Below are 21,086 nucleotides of genomic sequence, written 5' to 3'. Positions count from 1 at the left end.
GTTCAGGTTCTCACTTTGATCTAATAAGGTACCAACCACACTTCTAAAGGCTGAAGGAACTCTCAGTTTAATGAGACATCTCCTGAATAGAAAAATATAGCAATGGAAGGCAGCAGTTACAGCACAAAGCCCTGGAAGGAGCATGGATGGATTTGTGTACTGGAGTGGGAGTGGTCTGGGTTTCTTCAGGAGGACACAAAAGGAGGTGTGGAACTAGCTTCAGAAGGTGGAGTAGGAATAGATCTGGATTCTGTTCTAGGGGATCTCCCTTTTTCAGCTAATATGTGTCTGCTCATGCCCTGCCTGTGGGAAAGGAGGAGGTTATGGGGGAGTGGACACAGGAGACAAAAGTGACATGCTGGAGGAGAGATTTGTTTCCAACGACATGACTGGCTCCCAACCTATATAGCATCTAGGAGAGATCCTCTTACTTAAGAGACTGCAGGTAGATCAGCAAACACAGGTATTCAGACTCAGCTTAGTTCAGCACAGGTGAGGAGGTAAGTCTGGCTTCTATCATTAGCCTCATCCTTCCTGCTCCACCACCCTCTCTAATTATCTTCAGCTCACACTGACTCTTTTTCTTTCTGTGTCCCTAAACTCTGGACAAGGGAACATGGAATCCCTTCCAGTCAGCATAAAGCCAGGGATCAGATAGAAATCATGGTCTGCATAGTCCCTGGGACTGAGCAGCTGTTCTAGCAACCCTGCTGGATGAAGATTAAAGGGATAGAAGTGGAGCAGTTCATTACATGCTGGTAAAATTAGGGTGAGCTGAGTGAGGATGAGTGAATGCAGTTAGATAGAGCAGATGGGGGGTGGGTAGGGATGGGACAGATGAGTGGAAGTGCCATGAGCATTACAAAATTGAGGGGATAAAGTAGCTGGAAAGAATTGCATGGGACAGAGGGCACAGATAGAGTGGATGGAGTGGAATGCATTGAGCTGCATTAGGCCCAGAGGATGGGAAGGGACTGGGTCATTATGAGCTGCCTGGCTCAGACAATGTCCAGAGCATCATCATTGATTCTGGGTGAAGGTCATCGCCAAACTAAAAAGCACGCATAGAATGACCGGGTTGGTAAGGAGCTCAGAAACTGGCAATGTTCAGTCTTCCTATCCCAGGACAGCACAGCACCTTGCAAATACTTTATATGGGATTTTATCCAGAATATGGGATAACAAATAGAATAGAAGCCCCTTGAGGGAAGGCACGGTCTTTCTGTTTGTATTTGTAATGCCAGCGCTTAGCACAGTGTCTGACAAATAATAAGCACTAAATAAATGCTTTTTAAATGTGAATGAAAATACAAACCCATAAACAATCAAAATTTCCCCAATTATTTAAGTCTAATGCTATTTGTATAAAAAATTTTAAATATAATTTTGTTTATATACTTTTTGGGTTTGTTTTGGCAGTTGTACTCCTAGATATTTTATGCTCTCTAGAATTATTTTCAATGGCATATCTTTTACTATCTCTTCTTGCAGGGTTTTGTTTGTGATACATAAGGATATCAATGATTTATGTGGATTTACTTTATATTCTGCTACTTTGCTACAATTATAATTTTTTCAACCAACATTTTAGTTCATTCTTTGCAATTTTCTAAGTATATCATCATTTTGTCTGAAAAAAAGATAGTTTTATTACTTCATTCCCTATTCTGATTCCTTCTATTGCTTTTTCTTTTCTTATTGCTATTGCTAGGATTTCCAAGACAATATTAAATAATATGGATGATAATGAGTATCCTTGTTTCTTCATACCTGATTGTATTGGAAAAGCCTCTAACTCATCCCCATTACAAATAATGCTTCCTGATGGTTTTAAATACTTTTTATTAATTTAAGAAAAAAATCCTTTCATATCTATACTTTCAAGTGCTTTTAATAGAATTGAATGTTGAATTTTATCAAGAGCTTTTTCTGCATCTATTGATATAGTCATATGATTTTTAAACTTTTATTATTGATGTAATGAATTATGTTAATCGTTTTCCTTATGTTAAATGATCCCAGCATTGCTGGTATAAACCGTACTTGATCATCATGTAAAATATTTGTTATATATTGTTGTAATCTTTTAGCTAGTATTTTACATACAAATTTGTATCCATATTTACTAAAAATATTATTCTATAATATTCTTTGTTTTTACTCTTCCTAATTTAGGTATCAGTATCCTATTTGTTTCATAAAAAGAGTTTGGCAGGATCTTTTTCCTATTATTGTAAATTATTTATTTTCAAAAAAATTTTAAGATTATTTTTAAAAAATCATTCTATTTAATTAGAAAAAATAATAACAAAATTCATTTGGAAGAACAAAAAAAAATTGAGAATATCAAAGGAACTAATAAAAAAATGTAAAGAATGAGATCTTTTGAGGGAGTACTTCTTAAAACTACAGGTTAAGAAATAGAAAGATAGTTCAATGAAATTGAATGAACATATAGTTTACTGCCATAAATAAGTATAGTAACCTTGTATTTGAGAAGTATAAAGACTTAAGATTTGGCTTAAGAATTCAAAATTTGGTAAAAAATTGTTGGAAAAGCCAGAAAGCAGTATGGCAGAAATTGGGCATAGACCAATATCTTACACTACTACTAAGATCAGGTCAAAATGGATATCTGATCTAGCTATAAGGAGAGATATTACAAGAAAATTAGAAGAACATGTAACATATTACCTATCAGACTTATGGATAGGTGAATATTTTATGAATAAACAAGAGATAGTAAGCAAAATAAGATATAAATGGATACTTTTGCTTGCATTAAATTAAAAAAGGTTTTCTAAAAATAAAACAAATGTAGCCAATGTCAGAAGAAATTCAGAAAATTTGGAGGGAAAATTTTATAGATAGTTTTTCAGATAAAGGTGCCATGTCTCAAATACATAAAGAACTTTGTCTAATCTGCAAGAATATGAGTCATTCCCCAACTGACAAATGGTCAAAGGATGTGAATAGGCAGTTTTCTAATGAAGAAATCAAAACAATTCATAGTCATATGAACAAATGCTCTAAATCATTATTGATTAGAGAAATACAAATTAAAACAGCCATAAAATGTTATTTTACACCTATCAGATTGATTAAAATGACTGAAGGGGAAAGAGACAAATGTCATAAGGGATGTGGAAAAATTGGGGCATTAATTCATTATTGGTGGAACTGTGAAAAGATCTACCCATTTTGGAGAGCAATATGGAATTATGTCCAAAGAATTAATCAACTTCCTATGCCCTTTGAGCCAGCAATACCACTACTAGGTCATTTTCAAAGATGATTAGGGAGAGAGAAAAAGAACCTATATATTCTTAAGCATTCATAGCAACTCTCTTTGTGGTGCCAAAGATTTGGAAATTGAGGGGATGCCTGTCAATTGGGGTATGGTTGAACAAATTGTGGTATATGATTATGACGAAATACTACTGTACTATAAGAAATGATGAACCTGATGATCTTAGAAATACATGGATGGACTTGCAAAGAATAATGAACAGTGAGATGAATGTAACCAAGAGAAGGTTGTATACAGTAACAGCAATATTGTTTTATACTTTGATAAATGTATCATTCTATAAGTCTCTTGAACTATTCCCCAATTTTCTCACCTCTCTACAAGTTCAGAAGACTTCTAAAATTTTCCATATCCATATATATGTATGCATATGTGTGTGTGTATGTGTATGTATATAGCTTCCTCTTCAATCCTGATGAGATTGAGGTTCCAATATTACCAGCCCTCCACTCCACCTGTTTCCTCTGCATTACTTCTTTCTTTAATGCCTTGTTTCTATGAGCTAATTTCTCCCAATTTTGTTTTTTAGAATCATTCCATCATATACAGCTCAGCCCCCACCTTTCTTTCAAACTACCTTAGTAATGATAACTGTTTGAAAAATACTATTACTACTAATAATAACAAATAGTTACTGATATTAATACCATTTTCACATATCATAAGTAAACAGTTTTACCTTAATCATTCCCTTGTAATTACTCTTTTATGATTTTCTTATATAAATAAAGGAGAATTTTAGAGGGGAGGGTAAAATAAGGAATAAAAGAAAAAGGGAAGAAGATAGAGTAACAGGGATAGGGTGAAAAGAGAAAGCTGAGAAGGGACATAGTAAAAATAAGATGGAGGAAAGTTCACAAATAGCAATTATAAATTTGAATGTGAATGGAAAATGAGCTGGAAGTGGCTGAACAAGTTAAGATACATGGTTGTGATGGAATACTACTGTGCTATAAGAAGTGATGAACTCAATGATTTTAGAAAAATATGAAAAGAAGTGAAATAATGTAGAGGAAAATGAGCAGAATCAAGAGATCATTGTATACAGTAACAGCAGTTTTTTTTTAAAGAACATCTTTGAGCAAATAAGTTGTCTATTACAAATACACAGATGTTTCTAACATTTTCATCAGTTCATGGAGGAGAGACCTTACAACCAGTAATAGAAAAGGTGTCTAGGGAAATGGTATCATAAGAAGGGATTCAGGTTTTAGTGAGACCCTGAAGATGTAGGGAAAGAAAGGAAAAGGTTTAAGTGAAAGCAAGTTATTAAACCATTAACATTATAGACAGTACAGTGGAAAGAAGTGGTAGATCTGGGGTGGGACATTTAGGATTTAGCATTGAAGACAAAAGGAATAAGGGAGTCAGCAGTAAGGGGTGAAGAATAGAGTTTGTATATTGACACACAGCATTTCAGGATCACTAGAGTGAAGAGAGAGAGAGAGAGAGAAAAAGAGAGAGAGAGCGAGAGACAGACAGAGACGGAGAGACAGAGAGACAGAGACAGAGATGATGCTAATCATTGAATAATGTCTGAGGGAAATCTCAGTGGCTGGAGCAAGGTCTGCAGAGAGATGATTCTATTTAGGATCATTCCTTTAAGTCCAGCTTTGTAACACGTGGAGAGGTTCAGTCCTGTGAGGCTCAAGAGAGCTATCTCAGAGCAGGCAAGACCAGGAGAAGGTGTGACAGGTTTATACAGGTGAGAGTTGGAAACATTAGGTTGATGTGATCTGAGAAAATCCTCTAGAACACTGGTGAAGGCTTTAGGAAGAAGAGTGAGGCCACAGATTTTGTTCTAGGTCTAAGGCTGATAACGGAGTTTTTGGTAGTCGTTGTAGTCAGGCAGCCTTGAATGAGACAGATTGAGGTCACTGACAATCACCACACTGACGATTCCCTATGTGCTTTTCATAGCTGCTCACACTCTGTGTCCTAGTCATAGATAATGGTCTCCAGGGTTCTGATCAATCACAGTCTTTCTGTGTCCCTCTCAGAGATACTGATCATGACTAGTCATTGGCTTCCTGTTTCCTTGTCACAGTCAAGGTCCCCACTCTTTCTGTCATAGTCATTTACCATCACATGCCCAAATTCACCTCAATCAATAATGCCTCTCCTTTCCTGTGTCCTGTCCCAGGTGTGATGGAGATTCCCAGTCTTTCAGGCTCTTTTCTCTCCAGTTTTGTGATTACCTTCATCCTCCTCCTCAAGACACCAACATTGGCCTCAGGTAAGAGTATTTACTTCTCTTTCACTCTCAGGGGCTAGGAATGGGGTTGAACATGTAGAGATTCTATCCCACCCTTCTAAACCATTCCCTAATACTCCCCTAGTCTCTTCTGGAGATTTTTTCAACTTTCCCCTTTTCTTTCTGCTATGGTCTTCTCATTGTCCTGATATACTATCACATCTTTTAGTTGCTTCCTTAATATTTTCCCCATTCTCCCTTACTCTCTCTTTTCCTTTGTCCCCTCCTCATCCCATTTTAGTGTTCTGTCCTTTATACGTTTCTTGTATAAACCTTGTATATCTTTCCATCTCCTGCTGTTATTTTCTCTGACCTTCTGTCTCTTCTTCTTGCCTGATTGAATAGGACACTTCTCAGTGATTGGACCTGCAAGACACATACAGGTCCCACTTGGGGGAGAGGCAGAATTACCATGTTACCTGGCTCCACCTCAGAGTGCTCAGCACATGGAAGTGGTCTGGTTGCAGTCCACTCGGGTGGTGCATCTCTATCAAGATGGGAAGGATCAGTTTGGAGACCAGGCCCCTAATTACCGAGGGAGGACAGAACTGGTGAGAGATGCTATCACAAATGGGAATGTCACCCTGAAAATACGAGATGTGAGACTCTCAGATGCAGGAAGGTACCAGTGTCTCTTTGAGGATCGTTTACACCAAGAGGAAGCTGATATGCAGCTGGAGGTTTTAGGTGAGGAACTGGGGCCTGAAATGGGCATGCTCATACACATGTATGGGGTGGGGAAGAGAGATGTCTATTCAGTTTTGTTATTAAAAGATTCATAGTATATCCCATTTAGAAGAGGACTCAAAGGTCACATGCTCCAACATCTCTTTGAACAAGAAACCTCTCTCTACTTTCCTGCAGGTAAATGTTTTCATTTGGCCTGTGTCCTTGGCCTCTAATCTGGTGCCTAGCACATGGAAGATACTTAATGAATGATTGTTGAATTTGATAGTTTTCAGCCTTTCCTAAAAGATTGCTAATGAAGTCCTTTTGCCTTCTTGGGGGAGGTGGCCCTTTCCACTTCTGGATAAATTTAGTCATTAAGAATTTTTTGCTGACGTCAAACTTAAATCATCCTCTCTGAAGCTTTCAACTAATTGTTACTAATGCTGCAACAGAGGCACAAGTGTAAAAAATCTAATCCCATTTTCCATTTTTGCTATCTCTGTAAATCTGGACAACTCATTTTGCTTTTCTGTGCCTCAGTTTCCTCATTTGTAATAAGAGAGCATTACGCTTAACAGTTGTGTTTATCTCTTTTAGGTTTAAAACTATGATCTTATGATAAGTATGTACCAATTTTCTCATCTTACTCTGGCTCCACCTCTCAGGAGAGTAGGAGGAGCAATGCGGCTACTTTTCGCTAATTCTTTTAGAGCCACCATCCTATTGTATTTCCTCTATTGTTAACTACCAGTGATTAGCACCTCAGTTCTCTTTAATCAATTATTATCAGTTAGATTTTACAAAGGAATATTTACTAAAATATTGAAAGAACAAAATTACAAATATTTCCTTCTTTGGCACACTCTTCTCTACACCACCTCAATCCCTGGGGATTGTAAGGAGAGTGGATTCAAATCAGTGGAAGTTTCTACATAGCATTGATCCAAACGTGAATTGGCTTATGAATGGATGAGTGTGCCTCCATGCTTCTACTGGGCTGAGTCCTTTAGGTTCCTTTGGAATTTGTTTTTCTCTGTCTGGCTACTAGCAAATCCTTGCAAGGACTCCAGCCCCCATATAGTCTGATGGTGTCTTTTGGAACTCACAGGTTATAGTCGTCTTAAAGACACTTTACCTGAAAGCAGGGAAAATGTCTACACTAGAGACAGAAGTAATGGCATGGTCATGTTTTGTATCTGGGTGAGAGACACTTCAAGGTCCCTCTTCCCATTCAGAGACTCACAGAAGCTAGGTTCCATAGCAGCTTCTCTTCTTTGAAAGCCAAGTTGATAAAAGCAAGATTAGACTTGATATAAGGAAAAACTGCCCAAGAATTAGAGTAATGCCAAAGTAAAAGGGATCTCCATTAGAGTTAGTTGGCTCCCCCTCTCTGTGAGACTTAAAGGAAAGGCTGGATGATCACTTGTAGGGAGATTCTCCAGGCAGAATCTGATTGAAGTGTGTGTTGAACAAGATGGGCCTCTGAGTTCCCTTTCATATCTCATACCTGCTGAGTATAACATCCTTTCAGAAGTACACAAAACTGGTCCTCCATCTTACTTATACTTGCTGATATAATCAATGCAGCCTAATGATGTATCTCACAAATAGGTGGGGATAAAATCTGGTTATGTGGCCTGAGCTGGGGATGGAGAAAGGGAATATAGCCATAGTAATGTTATTGGCAGAAGGAGGAAGATTGTCTGCTGTGGAAAGCAAAGTTGGAGTAGGGAGCAGCAGTGATCAGAGGGGCACAGAATTTGGCCTTAAGGATTGCTTTGTTCTCTGCTCAGTGTGGGTGTGAGGGTGAGAGGTAAGAAGGGAAGATGGTGCAAAGATTGGTACACTGCTTCTCCAATCTTGACACTTATGTGCAATTGTGTTTTAGGTGATGAAACTGCTTCACAGGCTTCCCCACCAATTTACTTTTTCTTCATCATAATATTTTGTATGGTGATGTATGTAACACATGTATTATCGATGCTGGAATTCCAAGGTAATTATGAGGGGAAACTGGGTCAAGAGCTTCCTACCTGGCTCTTTAGGCATGTCTGGATAGGGAGAGAACAAGGATTTTGGGACCCAGAGTCTTGGGAGCCTGACTTTTTACCTATTCCCTGTTCACTTGCAAAGGGTTATACCTTGCACCCCCAGGACACTCTAGGTTCCATGTTCTTCAGTGTCTATCCATAGAACACTGCTCTTCCCAACTACCTTTGTAGTTATGTGATCACATGAATTCGCCCCCTCATTCCATCTCCTACTAGATATTTTTTCTGGGGGACTCTGAGAAGAACTAGTCCTGTATATCCAGGGTCTTCTTTCCCCAACCATCCATTTATCATATGTTGTCAACTGACTGTATGCAAAGCATGTACTAGGCTTTGTGAGATTACCAAAAAACTATTTCCTTCCTCTCTCTCAGTCCCAATTTCTGTCCCTGGGTAAGGTAGGCAAAGTAAAGGTCTGAATAACTCTCATCTTTCATTTTTGAAGCAACTGAAAATAGTTTAAATTAACTAGCAGGTGAAGAACTGATTTATCCTTTGTTTTGTAGTATGGACAGAAAAAAGAAGGTGACATTTTCATAAGTTGGTAGTTCCCTTGGGAACTCAGTAACTTGTACTTGCCCTCTTAGAGCTAATAATCTTTGTGAGAGTTATTCATGGATACAAAACTGAGATAAATACAAAGGGGAGATCTGGATAATACACTGTGAGAAATCTGAAGAGGGAGAAATCAATTTTACCTGGTGATAGGAAGGGGTCTGGAAAGATTTCAGTAAGAAAGTAGACTCTGAGATTGGTGTTGAAGGAAGAACGAGTTTAGATGGAAGTGGGGGTGAGTTAGAGATAATTCTTGCCTTGGGAGTGAAACAAGGAAAGGGGAGATGGCAGGATGAGGAGGAAAGAGAGAGGCTAAGATAGTTTCACTAAAATTTAACATACTTGAATCACTTAATCAAGAAATAAGAAGTATTTATTAAGTACCCACTGTATGCAAGGCACTGTACTAGGTACTGGAAATGCAAAAAGAAATTGGGAAAATCCTCATCCACAAGGAGCTTACATTCTGTCAGGGGAGACAAAATGCATAAACTTACCAAATAAATACAAGATAATTAGGGAAGGGAGGTACCAGCATCTGTTATATGTCATCTGAAAAAATGGTATATGGAAGGTGACACTTGAACTGATATTTGGGGGAAAAATAACAAACAGGGATTCTAAAAGGTAAAGTTTAGAAGGGAGTGCATTGGAGGCAAAGGTGACAGACTGTACAAAGGCATAGAGTTGGAAAGTGGACAGGGTAGGACAGCAGGAAGGTGACCATAGTAGCCCTTAGAATGTTTGAAGAGAATTCATGTACAATTCAGCTCTAAATGTGTAGTCAAGTTGCAAAGGGGTTTAATGCCAAACAAAGGAGTTTATATTTGACCCTAGAGAGAACAGCAATTCACTAGAGTCTGTTGTGCAGAAGAGAGGCACAGTTAGATGTGTGATTTAGCAAAATCACTTTGGCAACAGAGTGGATGATGGATTGGAGAAAGGAGACATTTAAAGCAAAGAGATGAATTGAGAGGTCATTGTAACAATCCAAGGAAAAATTGAGTAAGGTCTATATTAGAAGGGAGCAACGTGAGCAGAGAAGAACCTTCATAGTGTAAGAGATATTGGAGGTAAAATGAACAAGATTAGGCAACTGATTATATATATTGGGGGAGGGAGAGTAAGGGACCATGGATTGTGTTACAAACTTGAATCTGTGTGACTGGAAGAATGGCCACATTCTTGAGAGGATTAGGGCAATTTGAAAGAGAGCTGTATTTGGAGGGTAAGACAGTGGTTTAACATTTAACTAGTTTAACTATAAAGTCAATATTAGGAATAAAAGAAAGTGGTGTCAGTGGTGATGGTCTAGAAAAAGTATGAAGGAGTGAAAAGATGGGAAGTCATGGTGAAGAGAAAGATTAGATTTAGAAGGAATGAGGCACAGGGAAAGATAGTATGGGAGAAATTTGTGGGTGATGAGAAAGCCAAGGGTGTGATGATGTGACCTTTATTAACTGAGTTGGAAAGGAGGTGTAAGTCATGGGACCTAAGGAGTTTACGAAACTGAGAAGCTAAGGTGTTTGAAGGAATATCAACACAGATGTAGACACATCCTTGTTTGATAAGAGTTACAGTGGAAAGAAATACTGTGAGCCAGGTACTTTCTCAATGAGAAAGGAAGAATATCTGGAGGCCAATAGGAAACTGTCAACTAATTGGGTTGTGTATTTAGATAGAGTGAGCCTCCAAGAAAGAAAGGATTACTGAGTGAGAGCAGCAAAGCTGGAGTCTGGAAGTAGCAATGGAAGTGAATAGCTTTCTGAGTCCCTCTCAAAGACATGACTCATTATTCCTTCTAGGGTCAGATAAAAATTCCTTTGTTTGGCATTAAACCCATTCACAACCTGGCTCCACATTTAGAGCCATATTGTCCATGACAAATATTGGAAAGGACATCCAAACCGCGAAGTATCCCTGAGAGCAACCAAGTCTCACTGAGTGTCAGAAGATGAAAGGAATAAGGGAGAGAAAGGTCTAAAATGAAAATAATTTTCTGAATTAATTAAGAAGCAGGAAGGAGGAAAGATATTTAAAATGAAGGAACATTTGTTATTAAGGTGCAGAAATTCCAAAGGACACAATGGAAGGGTGAACAGACCACTTGTTATATGAAGTTCAATTTTGGGTACCACAAGGGCCTTATTTCAATCTAGGTTGGTGCAGCTGCTAAGGATGCTATGGAACAACCAAGTTGTACTTGAAGTTTGTTGTGGGGAGGGCAGCAGCAGAGAAAACAAAATCATAGTCATGTTCTCAGGATTTGGGGCTTCTCTCAGTATATTTTCACAGGTCCCAATCCTGGATGGGTGAGATTAGTGGGATTATGGTTGTGACCAGTGCATTTGAAATGGAAATGTGTATTTTTTACTTGTGGATGCGGCACAAGTGCAGAGGTAAGAAGGGAGGGATGGACAGCAATGTGATGGAATCATGGGATGATAATAAGTCTCCAATTGTGCAGTGCCCAAGGAGCCTAGAATCTGAGTGTCCCTCAGTCTTTGTGCAATCCCTACCCCTCTTTGTTCAGTATAGGCTGATCTGTATTTCCTCATCAGCTTCAAAACTTGAGTATTTCTCGTCTGTGTAGTCCTCAGTCTGTGTATCACCCTGACCCCTTATTGGGCCCCAAATGTCTGCACTGTTGTGTTGCCTTTGTGACCCCCAATCCATATATTGCCATCCTGAGTGTGCCCTGAATTCTGAGTGTGACACATTTTCTCTGCAGCCTAGAACCTGAATTTTCCATCACCCTTTTGAAAAACTGATCCAAGTCTCCACATAGTGTGGCTAGCTCCTAGGTAACCTTAAGTGCTAGAGTGATTCTCTGCCCTCTTCTATGTCTTAGAGGCCTGGGACCCTTCTGAGTATGGATTAACAACAATAGTCTGATGCATAAGATATATTTGTATTCCATATGGAGAGGCCAAAGGTCGTATGCTCCAAGGGACTGGAAACAGATGGTCCCAACATTCCTTTCCCTGGAGAGCTGGGAAGGGATATCTTATTTCTTCTCAGCATCAGCTCATCAGTTCTTTCTCAATTGCAGGCTTTTATTTTGATGAAACATCACATGGGAAAGAATGGAAATTTGGAATAGCAATTGGTTTCCTGGTAATTACAAAGCTCATTCCTTTTATACTTCAAACAGCATACTACTTTCTAAAATGCTGCAGCAGTAGAACCTGCCCAGTCCCCAGAGCTGACAATAAGGTAATTTCAGGTTGGGTCTGCATTTGACTCAGTGATAACGGGTTATCTTTGGATCCAACTAGTGAGGGACAAATGAAGGGACACTATTTCTGAGTTGAGGAGTAGAAGAGGATAAAAGGAAAAGAGAGATTCATAAGAATGAGTTAAGTGGGAGGCTTGGGAATATGAGATAGGCTGAGGAAGACAGTGGACCTGACTCAGACTGGACTGGGAGGAGGACAGTATAAAGGAAGTCAGAGAGAGACCACTGTCCTTCTTTCTTTCCTATTTTCCTCTCCTTCTTATCAACTCACTCACATGCCTTTTCCTATCTCCTCCTTATCCCCTATCTCATATAATAAAGTGACCTTTATTATATACATATATAATAAAGTTCTCTTTGCCAAAACCACCTCCTCTTCATGCACAAATGATCCCATTCCATCCTGTCTCATGCAGTGTTACACCCTCTGATCACCATTCTGTCTCTTATCTTCAATCTTTATCTGCCTATTGGTTGCTTCCCTGCAATCTACAATTATGCTCATGTCTCCCTTCTCCTCAAAAAGTTCACTTGATCTGTCCATCCATATTAGTAATTGTTTCATATCTTTGCTTCCCTTTGTCACTAAAATCTTTGAGAAGGTCACCTACACGACATGCCTCCACATCTTTTTCCTTTTATTCTCTTCTTTCTTCTACTGTCTGGCTTCTGATTTTATAATTCAACTGAAACTACTTATTCTAAAGTTACTAATGTTTTCAAGCGACGAATCTAATGACTTCTTTCAATCCTTATTCTTAAACTCTCTGTATCCTTTGAAACTGTCACTCAGCCACTTCTCAAACATATTGCTGACCTCAGGTGCCCAAGAAGATCAGACTCTGTTTTTAAGCTTGCCTTGCTAAAGATCTGTGGTAAAAAAGGGATCAGATGCAACTACCTATTTAAACTAAAATTGAGACATATTCTAATATGGCTTCATTTAAGTCAAGAAAGTCAGAATACCTTGACACTCTCTGCCATCACACAGAAAAAAGGCAATTTGAGAAGCAGAGCACTAAACACTGGAAGGGATCAGAGAAGAATCACAGAATGTTGATATTTGAGCTAAGCTTTAAAGAAAGACAAGAATTTTGAGAGGCATAGAGAAGAAAAGGATTTGTTTTAATCAAAAGCGACAGACTGAGTAAATTTGTGGCAATGGGAGAGTCACTGTCAGGTTCAAAGAGCATATGGTAGTCTATTTTGCTTGGAATTAGAGAAGTTTATAAAGGAGAGTAAGATCCATAAGATTCACTTGCCTGCAGGTTGCCTTTGCTCTGTACATCTGTCATGTTTTCTTTTCCTAACACCCCTTCCTCCTGCCCACTCTGGGTAATGTTCATTTGGGTTTGTGCTTCCTATTTATTTCAGTCATTTCTATAACGTTAGCCAATAGCCAGGCAACATGGGTTCTCTGTGTTCCCCACCTCCCTTCATGTAGTATGCTCAGTAATCATTCCTGTTTCTAGGTGACCATGAGGAAGTTTTGCCAGCACTGCTGCATCAAACTATGGTGACTCATCACTGAAGGGGTTGCAATGTTGAATGTGGATTGGAGTCCTTTGACTGCTGAGTCAGAAGAGCTCATCACTCATCAGATGAACAAAAGCAAGCTAATCTTCCTGACTCTCTCTTCCATTCTAGTTTTGAAACATGAGGACTGTTTCAGTTTGTATTGGGAAAATCAGATCAGGAAAGATGCAGCTGACTATTTCCCACCCAGTCTCCACGATCACTGGGATCATTTGGCTACCTCTGCATCTTTTAAGTATATTCTTTCCTGATATCAGGCCAATAAATATCTCACCTTGGACTTATCAAGAACTCCTATATCCAAAGCATCAAAGAAAAATATGAATTGACCCCAGGCCATGGATGAGCTCAGAAAGGATTTTGAAAATCAAATAAGAGAGGTAGAGGGAAAATTGAGAAGGGTAATGAGAATGATGCAAGAAAATCATGCAAAAAGAATCAGCAGATTGGTAAGGAAGCACAAAAAAAAAATACTGAAAAACCTCTTAAACAAGAGAATTGACCAAATGGTAAAAGAGGCTCAAAAATCCGTTGGAGAGAAGAATGCCTTGAAAAGCAGAACTGGTCAAATGAGAAAGGAGGTAGGAAAGCTCAGTGAAGAAAACAATTCTTTAAAAATTATAATTGGACAAATGGATGCTAATGATTTTATGACACATCAAGAAACAATAAAACAAAATCCAAAGAATGAAAAAATAGAAGAAATTGTGAAATATCTCATTGGAAAAACAACTAACCTGGAAAATAGATCCAGGAGAGAAAATCTGAGAATTGTTGGACTACCTAAAAACTGTGTTAAAAAAAGAGCTTAGATATCATCTTTCAAGAAATTACCAAAGAAGACTGCTCTGATATTCTAGAACTAGAGGGGGAAAGAAATTTAAAGAATCTTCCAATCACCTCCTGAAAGAAATGGAAAAATGAAAACTCTCAGGAATATTGTAGACAAATTCTAAAGTTCCTAGGTCAATGAAAAAAATTTTCCGAATGATGAAAAAGAAATGATTCAAATATTGTGGAACCACAGTCAGGATAACAGAAGATTTAGCAGTTTCTGGAGGGTTAGGAATATGTTATTCTGAAGGGCAAAAGTGTTAAAATTGCAACCAAGAATCATCTACTCAGCAAAACTGAGTACCATCATTCAGAGAGAAAAAAGGCATTCAGTGAAGCAGCAGACTTTCAAGCATTCCTGATCAAAAGACCAGAGGTGAATAGAAAGTTTAACTTTCAAATACAATACTCAAAGGAAGCATAGAAAGGCAGCAAGAAAGAGAAATCATAATGGATTCAATAAGGTTAAACTCTTTACATTCCTACATGGTAAAATGACATTTGTAACTCCTAAAAATTCCTCATTATTAGGACAGTTAGAAGGAGTATATGTAGACAGAGGTCACTGGTGTGATCTGAATATGATGCAATGATTGTCTGAAAAAATAAAATTGAAGGGTTAGAAAGAAGAATGCACTGGGAGAAGGATAAAGAGAGAGGCTGAATGGAAGAATTTTCTTAAAGGAGTCCAGAAAGAGATTTCTCAGTGGAGGGAAAGATAGGGGAAGGGGGAGTGCACACTAACCTTACTCTGATTGGAATTGGCTCAAAGAGGGAATAAAATATATATTCAGTTTGGCATGGAAATCTATCTTTCTTTAAAGAAGAGGGAGAAGATAAGTGGTGGGGCTGATAGAAGGGAGGGAAGATTGGGAGAGGTAAAAGTCAGAATCAAAACACTTTTGAGAATGAGCAGAGAGAAGGAGAGAGAATAGAATAAACGGAAGGAGGTTGGATAGAGGAAAATGCATAGTTGGTAATCATTGCTGTGAAAAAAATTGCAGCAAGATTCTCTGAGAAAGACCTCATTTCTCAAATATATAGGAAACTGAATTCAATTTATAGAAATAAGAGCAATTCCTCAATTGATAAATGATCAAATGATATGAACAGACTGTTTTCAGACAAAGTAATCAAAGTAATCTCCAGTCATATGAAATAATGCTCAAAATCACTTTTGATTAGAGAAATGTAAATTAAAACAATTCTGAGCCACTACTTCATACCTATTAGCTTGGCTAATATGACAGAAAAGGAAAATGACAAATGTTGGAGTTGTGGGAAAATTAAAACACCACTGCAGTGGTTGTGGAGTTGTGAACTATTCCAATCATTCTGGACATAATTTGGAATTATGCCCAAAGGCCTGTAAAAACAAAATGATTTGGAGAAGGAAATGACAAAACCATTCCAGTATATTTTCTAAGAAAATTCCAAATGGAATCACAAAGAGTCAGAGAAGACTGAAGTGATTGAACAACATCTTCCTAACATACAGTCTAACTCCAAGGCATAGAGTAATTCATCTGAGAATTCAAGGGCAACAACCATTTCTGTCTTCTCCCAAGGACAGGCAATCTATATTCCCAGGCCCGCCCTAGAATTTGTGCTCAGCACCCTGCCAGACTGTCTGTACCCTTTCTAGCTGGCCCCTATTAGGCCTCATTGACATCTCCAGCATGATTGATACTGCAACCATCTTGCTGCTATGTACTGTCTCTCCAGTATGCATCTCTAGCCTAGTGATCTGTCTAGGTCCCTGAATGTGTCCTGTCTCTGGTAGCCTCATGTTTGAATGACAAAATTAACTCCTTTTTGGTCTGGCCTTTCAAAGCAGTTGAGTTATCCAACTCCACCTGGGTCTCAATGCAAATAATGCCTTCTTTGAATCTGTCCTGTGCATTCAAACTTCTGTTATTTGAAGTATAGTTCTGTTAAATATGGTCACTCAGGCTCCAAAGGTATACTTTGTTGAGGACTGTGGAATATAAAGGGAGAGATTCTTCAAATCTTTAGGAAGGTCTTGCAAAGACAAGTTGAATACTAAGCCTTTTTGATTCCAATTTCATAATTTTAAGTGTATTTTAACCTATAAAGTGAATGTTTTCCTTTCTGGTCACAATTAATTATGAAAGCAAATATGGTCATTCTAGCCCAATGAAGAAACATGCTACCACTTCAAGACATTCATTATTACCAGTAATCTGGAGCCAGCTGTATAGCACTCTCACATTTATCCTTGTGGTATCTAATCCAGAATCAGAAGGAAGCAGTTGCAGCCTGCCACAAATCCCAGTCATTTCAAAATGCAAAAAATCAGAGAAAAAGGGAGAAATGTCAATGAGTTGGAATGAACATACTGACCTAAAGTAAATGGCAACGGAAATTTCATAGCAGCTGCCAATGGTCTGTGTCTCAATCTGCTCTCTGATCCATGTTATTAGCCTAATGCCTTGGTCCTATCTCCATCCCAGAGTCTCTGCCTCAGGCACTGTAGCATTCTAAGATCTGTCCCATCTGTCTTAGCTGTTCAGGACTTCAGAGGTATCAGCAACAATTCATTCTGTGCCCAGCTAGTAGGAAGAAATGGAATGGAGGGCAGGACAGCAGTCTTCCCAAAGGGGCAATAGTTATGAAAAATGTCACCCTGCCTTCCAACCTCTCAATTTCCATTTGAAATTTTGCTCAAATAATCTTGCTTTTGGTGTCCTACTGACTCAGTTTCCCTGTGGTAGGTCCTAGGCACTCTGGCTTCCATAGAAATGAAACATGTTGCAGATTCAGAGTGAAAATCTAGATGCAGAGTGAAAATTAACTGAATCTTAGAAACATAATGGCCAGAATGAAAAAAAATAAGACAGTCCTGCCATGTTGTTTCCTTTTTTGGATACTTTAGCACAGCTCATATAAATGCTAAAGACCCTTATCCCAACTTTCTCAGGTCTGGAAGCAAGGATATATCTCCTTGTAACGAATTAATTTCATGCGAAGCCATAGTTCTCTCTCTCTAAACTTAGTTCAGAAATTCAGCTGGCCTATAATGAGTTAAGTTTAGAAATCCAGTTGTACTAATCACTGTTCTATTATTGCTTCAGGTAAATTTGTATCCTTTAGGGATGAAGGTGGACACCAAGACGTCTGGTCCACTATCTCTTGTAGGTGGACTAAACAATGACTATTTCTTAGACACAGGACTTTATCATCCCTCTGGATGAGTTTAAAGTTATAATTAATGGGAAAAACTGTTCTCTCTCATACCTTTATCTCCTAGGATAATACAAAAACATCTGGTGTTATCTTTAAGTCCTGAAGTTAGTTCTGAGAGGTACATAGTCCATTCTTGCCTGTTCTTGTATAATTAAGGAGGATCCCATCCCCGTTTTTGAATTCAGAAAGTATGCTATGCATGGTCATCTATCTGCCTTGGGATGCAGATGGATCCCATAAATTAATCAAGTATTCCTCTATGACAGAGAGGAGTGGTTGCTAGCCCCACATGGGTGCATATTGTCTTGACCCCCATCAATTCCATTGTTTTCCCCAACTACCCAGCCCTGTTCTTTGTTCTCCAGTAGTTCCCAAAACAATATGAAAGCTAGTAAATTATACCTTAGGGTCTTTGGTCACAGAGTAAGGCCATTGACTCAATTTCTTGGTTACTACCAGCCTAGCTAATACATTGCTCATGCTCAGATCATTGTTCCTCAATTTATTTAACTTTTTTGAACTTTGACAGTACTTTTTTCCAATTTCATGTAAAGAAAATTTTCAACATTTACTTTTATAAGATTTTGATTTCCAAACTTTTTTCTCTCTCCTTTCCTCCACTCCCCCTCAAGAGGTAAGCAATCTGATATAGGTTATATATGTACAATCATATTAAACCTATTTTCACATTAGTTGTATTGTGAAAGAAGAAGCAGAACCAAAGGGAAAAGCCAAGAGAAAAAACAAATTAAAAAGCAGAAAATAACATGCTTTGGATCTGCATTAAGATTCCATCGTTCTTTCTCTGGATGTGGATAGTATTTTCCACTATGAGCCTTTTGGAACTGTCTTAGATAATTGCCTTTCTGAGAAGAGCCAAAGGTACCAAAGTTGATCATCACACAATGTTGTTCTTAAGGTGTGTTTTTCTGGTTCTGCTTACTTCATTCAACATCAGTTCATGTAAGTCTTTCCAGGTTTTTCTGACATCTACCTCCTTATCATTCTGTATACCATGATAGTATTCCATTACATCCATATACCACAACTTGTTCAGCCATTCCCCAACTGATGGGCATCCTATCAATTTCCAATTCTTAGCCATGACAAAAAGTGCTATTATAAAGATTTTTGTATATGTGGGTCCTTTCTCTTTTTTTATGATTTCTTTGGGATACAGATGTAGTAGTGATATTGTTAGATCAAAAGGTATGCACAATTTTATAGCTCTTTGGCATACTTCAAATTGTTCTCCAGAGTGGTTGGGTCAGTTCACAACCCCACAAACACTGCATTAATGTTCCAGTTTTCCCACACCCTCTCCAACATTTGTCATTTTCCTTTTTTTATCATATTAGCCAATCTGATAAGTGTAAGGTAGTACATCAGAGCTTTTTAAATTTGCATTTCTCTAATCAAAAATGATTTAAAGAACTTCTTCATATGAGTATAGGTAGCTTTGATTTCTTCACCTGAAAATTTACATCCTTTTGTTGAGGTTTAAACCCAGGGACACTAAAAACTCTTGAGGTTTCATGATGTGTTGTGATGAAACCGTCTCAAAGAATTCAGTCAAACCACCTCCAATCCAAGTATAGGTGTTCATTAAGATTGATGCCTCTCATGAAGCAGGCTAAGTTCCAAGAGGAACCAGCAACTTCAGAGAAAACAAGGTGGATTTTTATAGGGTAAAGATACAATTACATAACAGAAATTTACATAAGATATAGAAATATAATTAATATTAAAAGGGCAGGAGGAGTTTCTTAAGGGATTGGGTAATGGAGGAGGGGGTCCTATCTATGGTTTGATGGATAAACATTCTGGCCATGCTGCCCTCTGGTTGGCTAGCTATTGTGGTCCTGTCTGGTGAAGATATATAGTTAGGTATTGTGATCCTGTCTTGGGCTAGATGGATGGTGTGATTGTGATTGACTATAAGATCATGCCTGTTTCCATGGGAATGGGTCTAGGGGTAACGGCTTGTTAGAGACAGTGGCTGGGTTCCCACGCCTGTATTTCCTGTGAGAACTATGATTTTCAGGAACACACCTGTTGCTCTAGTGAGCAGTGAGGCATGTACAAAGAAATTAGGACATTGGTGGGGGGCTAGGTAGATACAGTGGGCCTGTAATGAAGTTAGACTGTTGGGATTGGGGGCAACTCTATTAGGACTCCATCAGTTTGACTCCATCCCCATTTGCCAATCAGGGAATGGCTTGTATTCTTATAATTTTGACTCAGTTGGTTATATATTTGAGAAATGAGGCCTTTAACAGAGTCACTTAGTAGAAAATTGTTTCCCAGGCTTCTGCTTTCCTTCTAATCTTGGTTGCATTGATTTTGTTTGTGCAACACCTTTTTAAATGAACATAATCAAAATTATCAATTTGACATTTCATAATACTTTCTCTCTCTAATTTGTCATGGATTCTACCTTCACCATGGATCTGACCTTTTAGCAAGATGTAGTTTCCTCCTTTATCTCTTTTAATTAGGTCTATTTTTGCTTTGAATGAGATCAGGATTGCTACCCCTGCTTGATCAGAGCACAGTTGAAGTATTTTGTTCAGGTTAGAAAGGACATTGATAAGTTGGAGGGGGTCCCAAAGAATGAAACTAACATTCTGAAGGGTCTTGAGACTATCTATTTGAATGTCAGTTGAAAGAACTGGGGGTGTTTGGCTTGTAGAAGAGAAAACTGCAATGGAGTGGGAGGTAGACATGACAGTGGTGTTCAAGTATATTCAATATCTCTCACATCAGAAATTTTTTCCTCCATTCAGAGCTACCACATTATTTCATGCCCTCATCACCTCTTGCCTAGATTATTGCAACAAACTCCTAATTGGTCTCCCTACCTCAAGTCTCTAATCACTTTAATGCATCATGTACATTACTAGAAAGGGAAGAGGGAAATAAGCATTTATATGGTGCCAATATGTGCCAGGTACTGTGCTAAACACTTTATAAATAGTCTTTTTTAATCACAGCAACCCTATGAGTTATCTGCTAATATTATCCCCATTTTACAGGTGAGGAAAATGAGAAAGAAAGAGGCCATGTGACTTGTCCAAGTTCATACAGATAGTAATTATCTAAAGCTGGAATTGAACTCAGGTCTTCCTGATTTCAATTCCAGTTCTCTCTCCCCTTTGGTACCTAGCAGTAAGAATGATTTTCTTTAAGTGCAGATCTGTCCATGTGACTGCCCTAGTGACTTTCTAGGAGCTCTAAGATAACATAAAAACTCTTTCTTTTTTAAAGCCCTGTGCTATTGGCTCCATCCTATCTTCCCAGCCTTGTTGGTCATTCCTTGCACCATTCTCTGTCTCTCCAACTCTGAAATGAAGTCAAATCATTCTTTTCTTTTCTTTTTCTTTTTTTATTAATTTATTTAACTTTTAACTTTCATTTTCACAAAATTTGGGG

General features: G+C 38.3%; 1 protein-coding gene across 3 annotated transcripts; it reads left to right on the top strand.

The window, feature by feature from the left end:
- The first annotated feature begins 369 nt into the window (after window positions 1-369).
- LOC140500235 (myelin-oligodendrocyte glycoprotein-like) lies at window positions 370-19,752 on the top strand. 3 transcript variants are annotated; one of them, XM_072602559.1, is made up of 7 exons: window positions 370-500; window positions 5,454-5,546; window positions 5,910-6,251; window positions 8,122-8,229; window positions 11,122-11,238; window positions 11,892-12,055; window positions 13,550-19,752. In XM_072602559.1, the coding sequence occupies exons 2-7, from the start codon at window positions 5,459-5,461 to the stop codon at window positions 13,595-13,597; spliced, it is 867 nt and encodes a 288-aa protein (XP_072458660.1). In that variant the 5' UTR covers window positions 370-500; window positions 5,454-5,458; the 3' UTR covers window positions 13,598-19,752. The 3 variants fall into 3 exon arrangements, with proteins under 3 accessions (XP_072458660.1, XP_072458661.1, XP_072458659.1); XM_072602558.1 differs by lacking the exon at window positions 370-500 and having other exon boundaries at window positions 5,265-5,546; XM_072602560.1 differs by lacking the exons at window positions 370-500; window positions 8,122-8,229; window positions 11,122-11,238 and having other exon boundaries at window positions 5,264-5,546.
- Window positions 19,753-21,086: the final 1,334 nt, after the last annotated feature.

The sequence above is a fragment of the Notamacropus eugenii genome, chromosome 4 (genome assembly GCF_028372415.1).
Source record: "Notamacropus eugenii isolate mMacEug1 chromosome 4, mMacEug1.pri_v2, whole genome shotgun sequence".
Classification (NCBI taxonomy): Eukaryota; Metazoa; Chordata; class Mammalia; order Diprotodontia; family Macropodidae; genus Notamacropus; species Notamacropus eugenii.
This window is presented reverse-complemented; position numbering and strand designations above follow the sequence as displayed.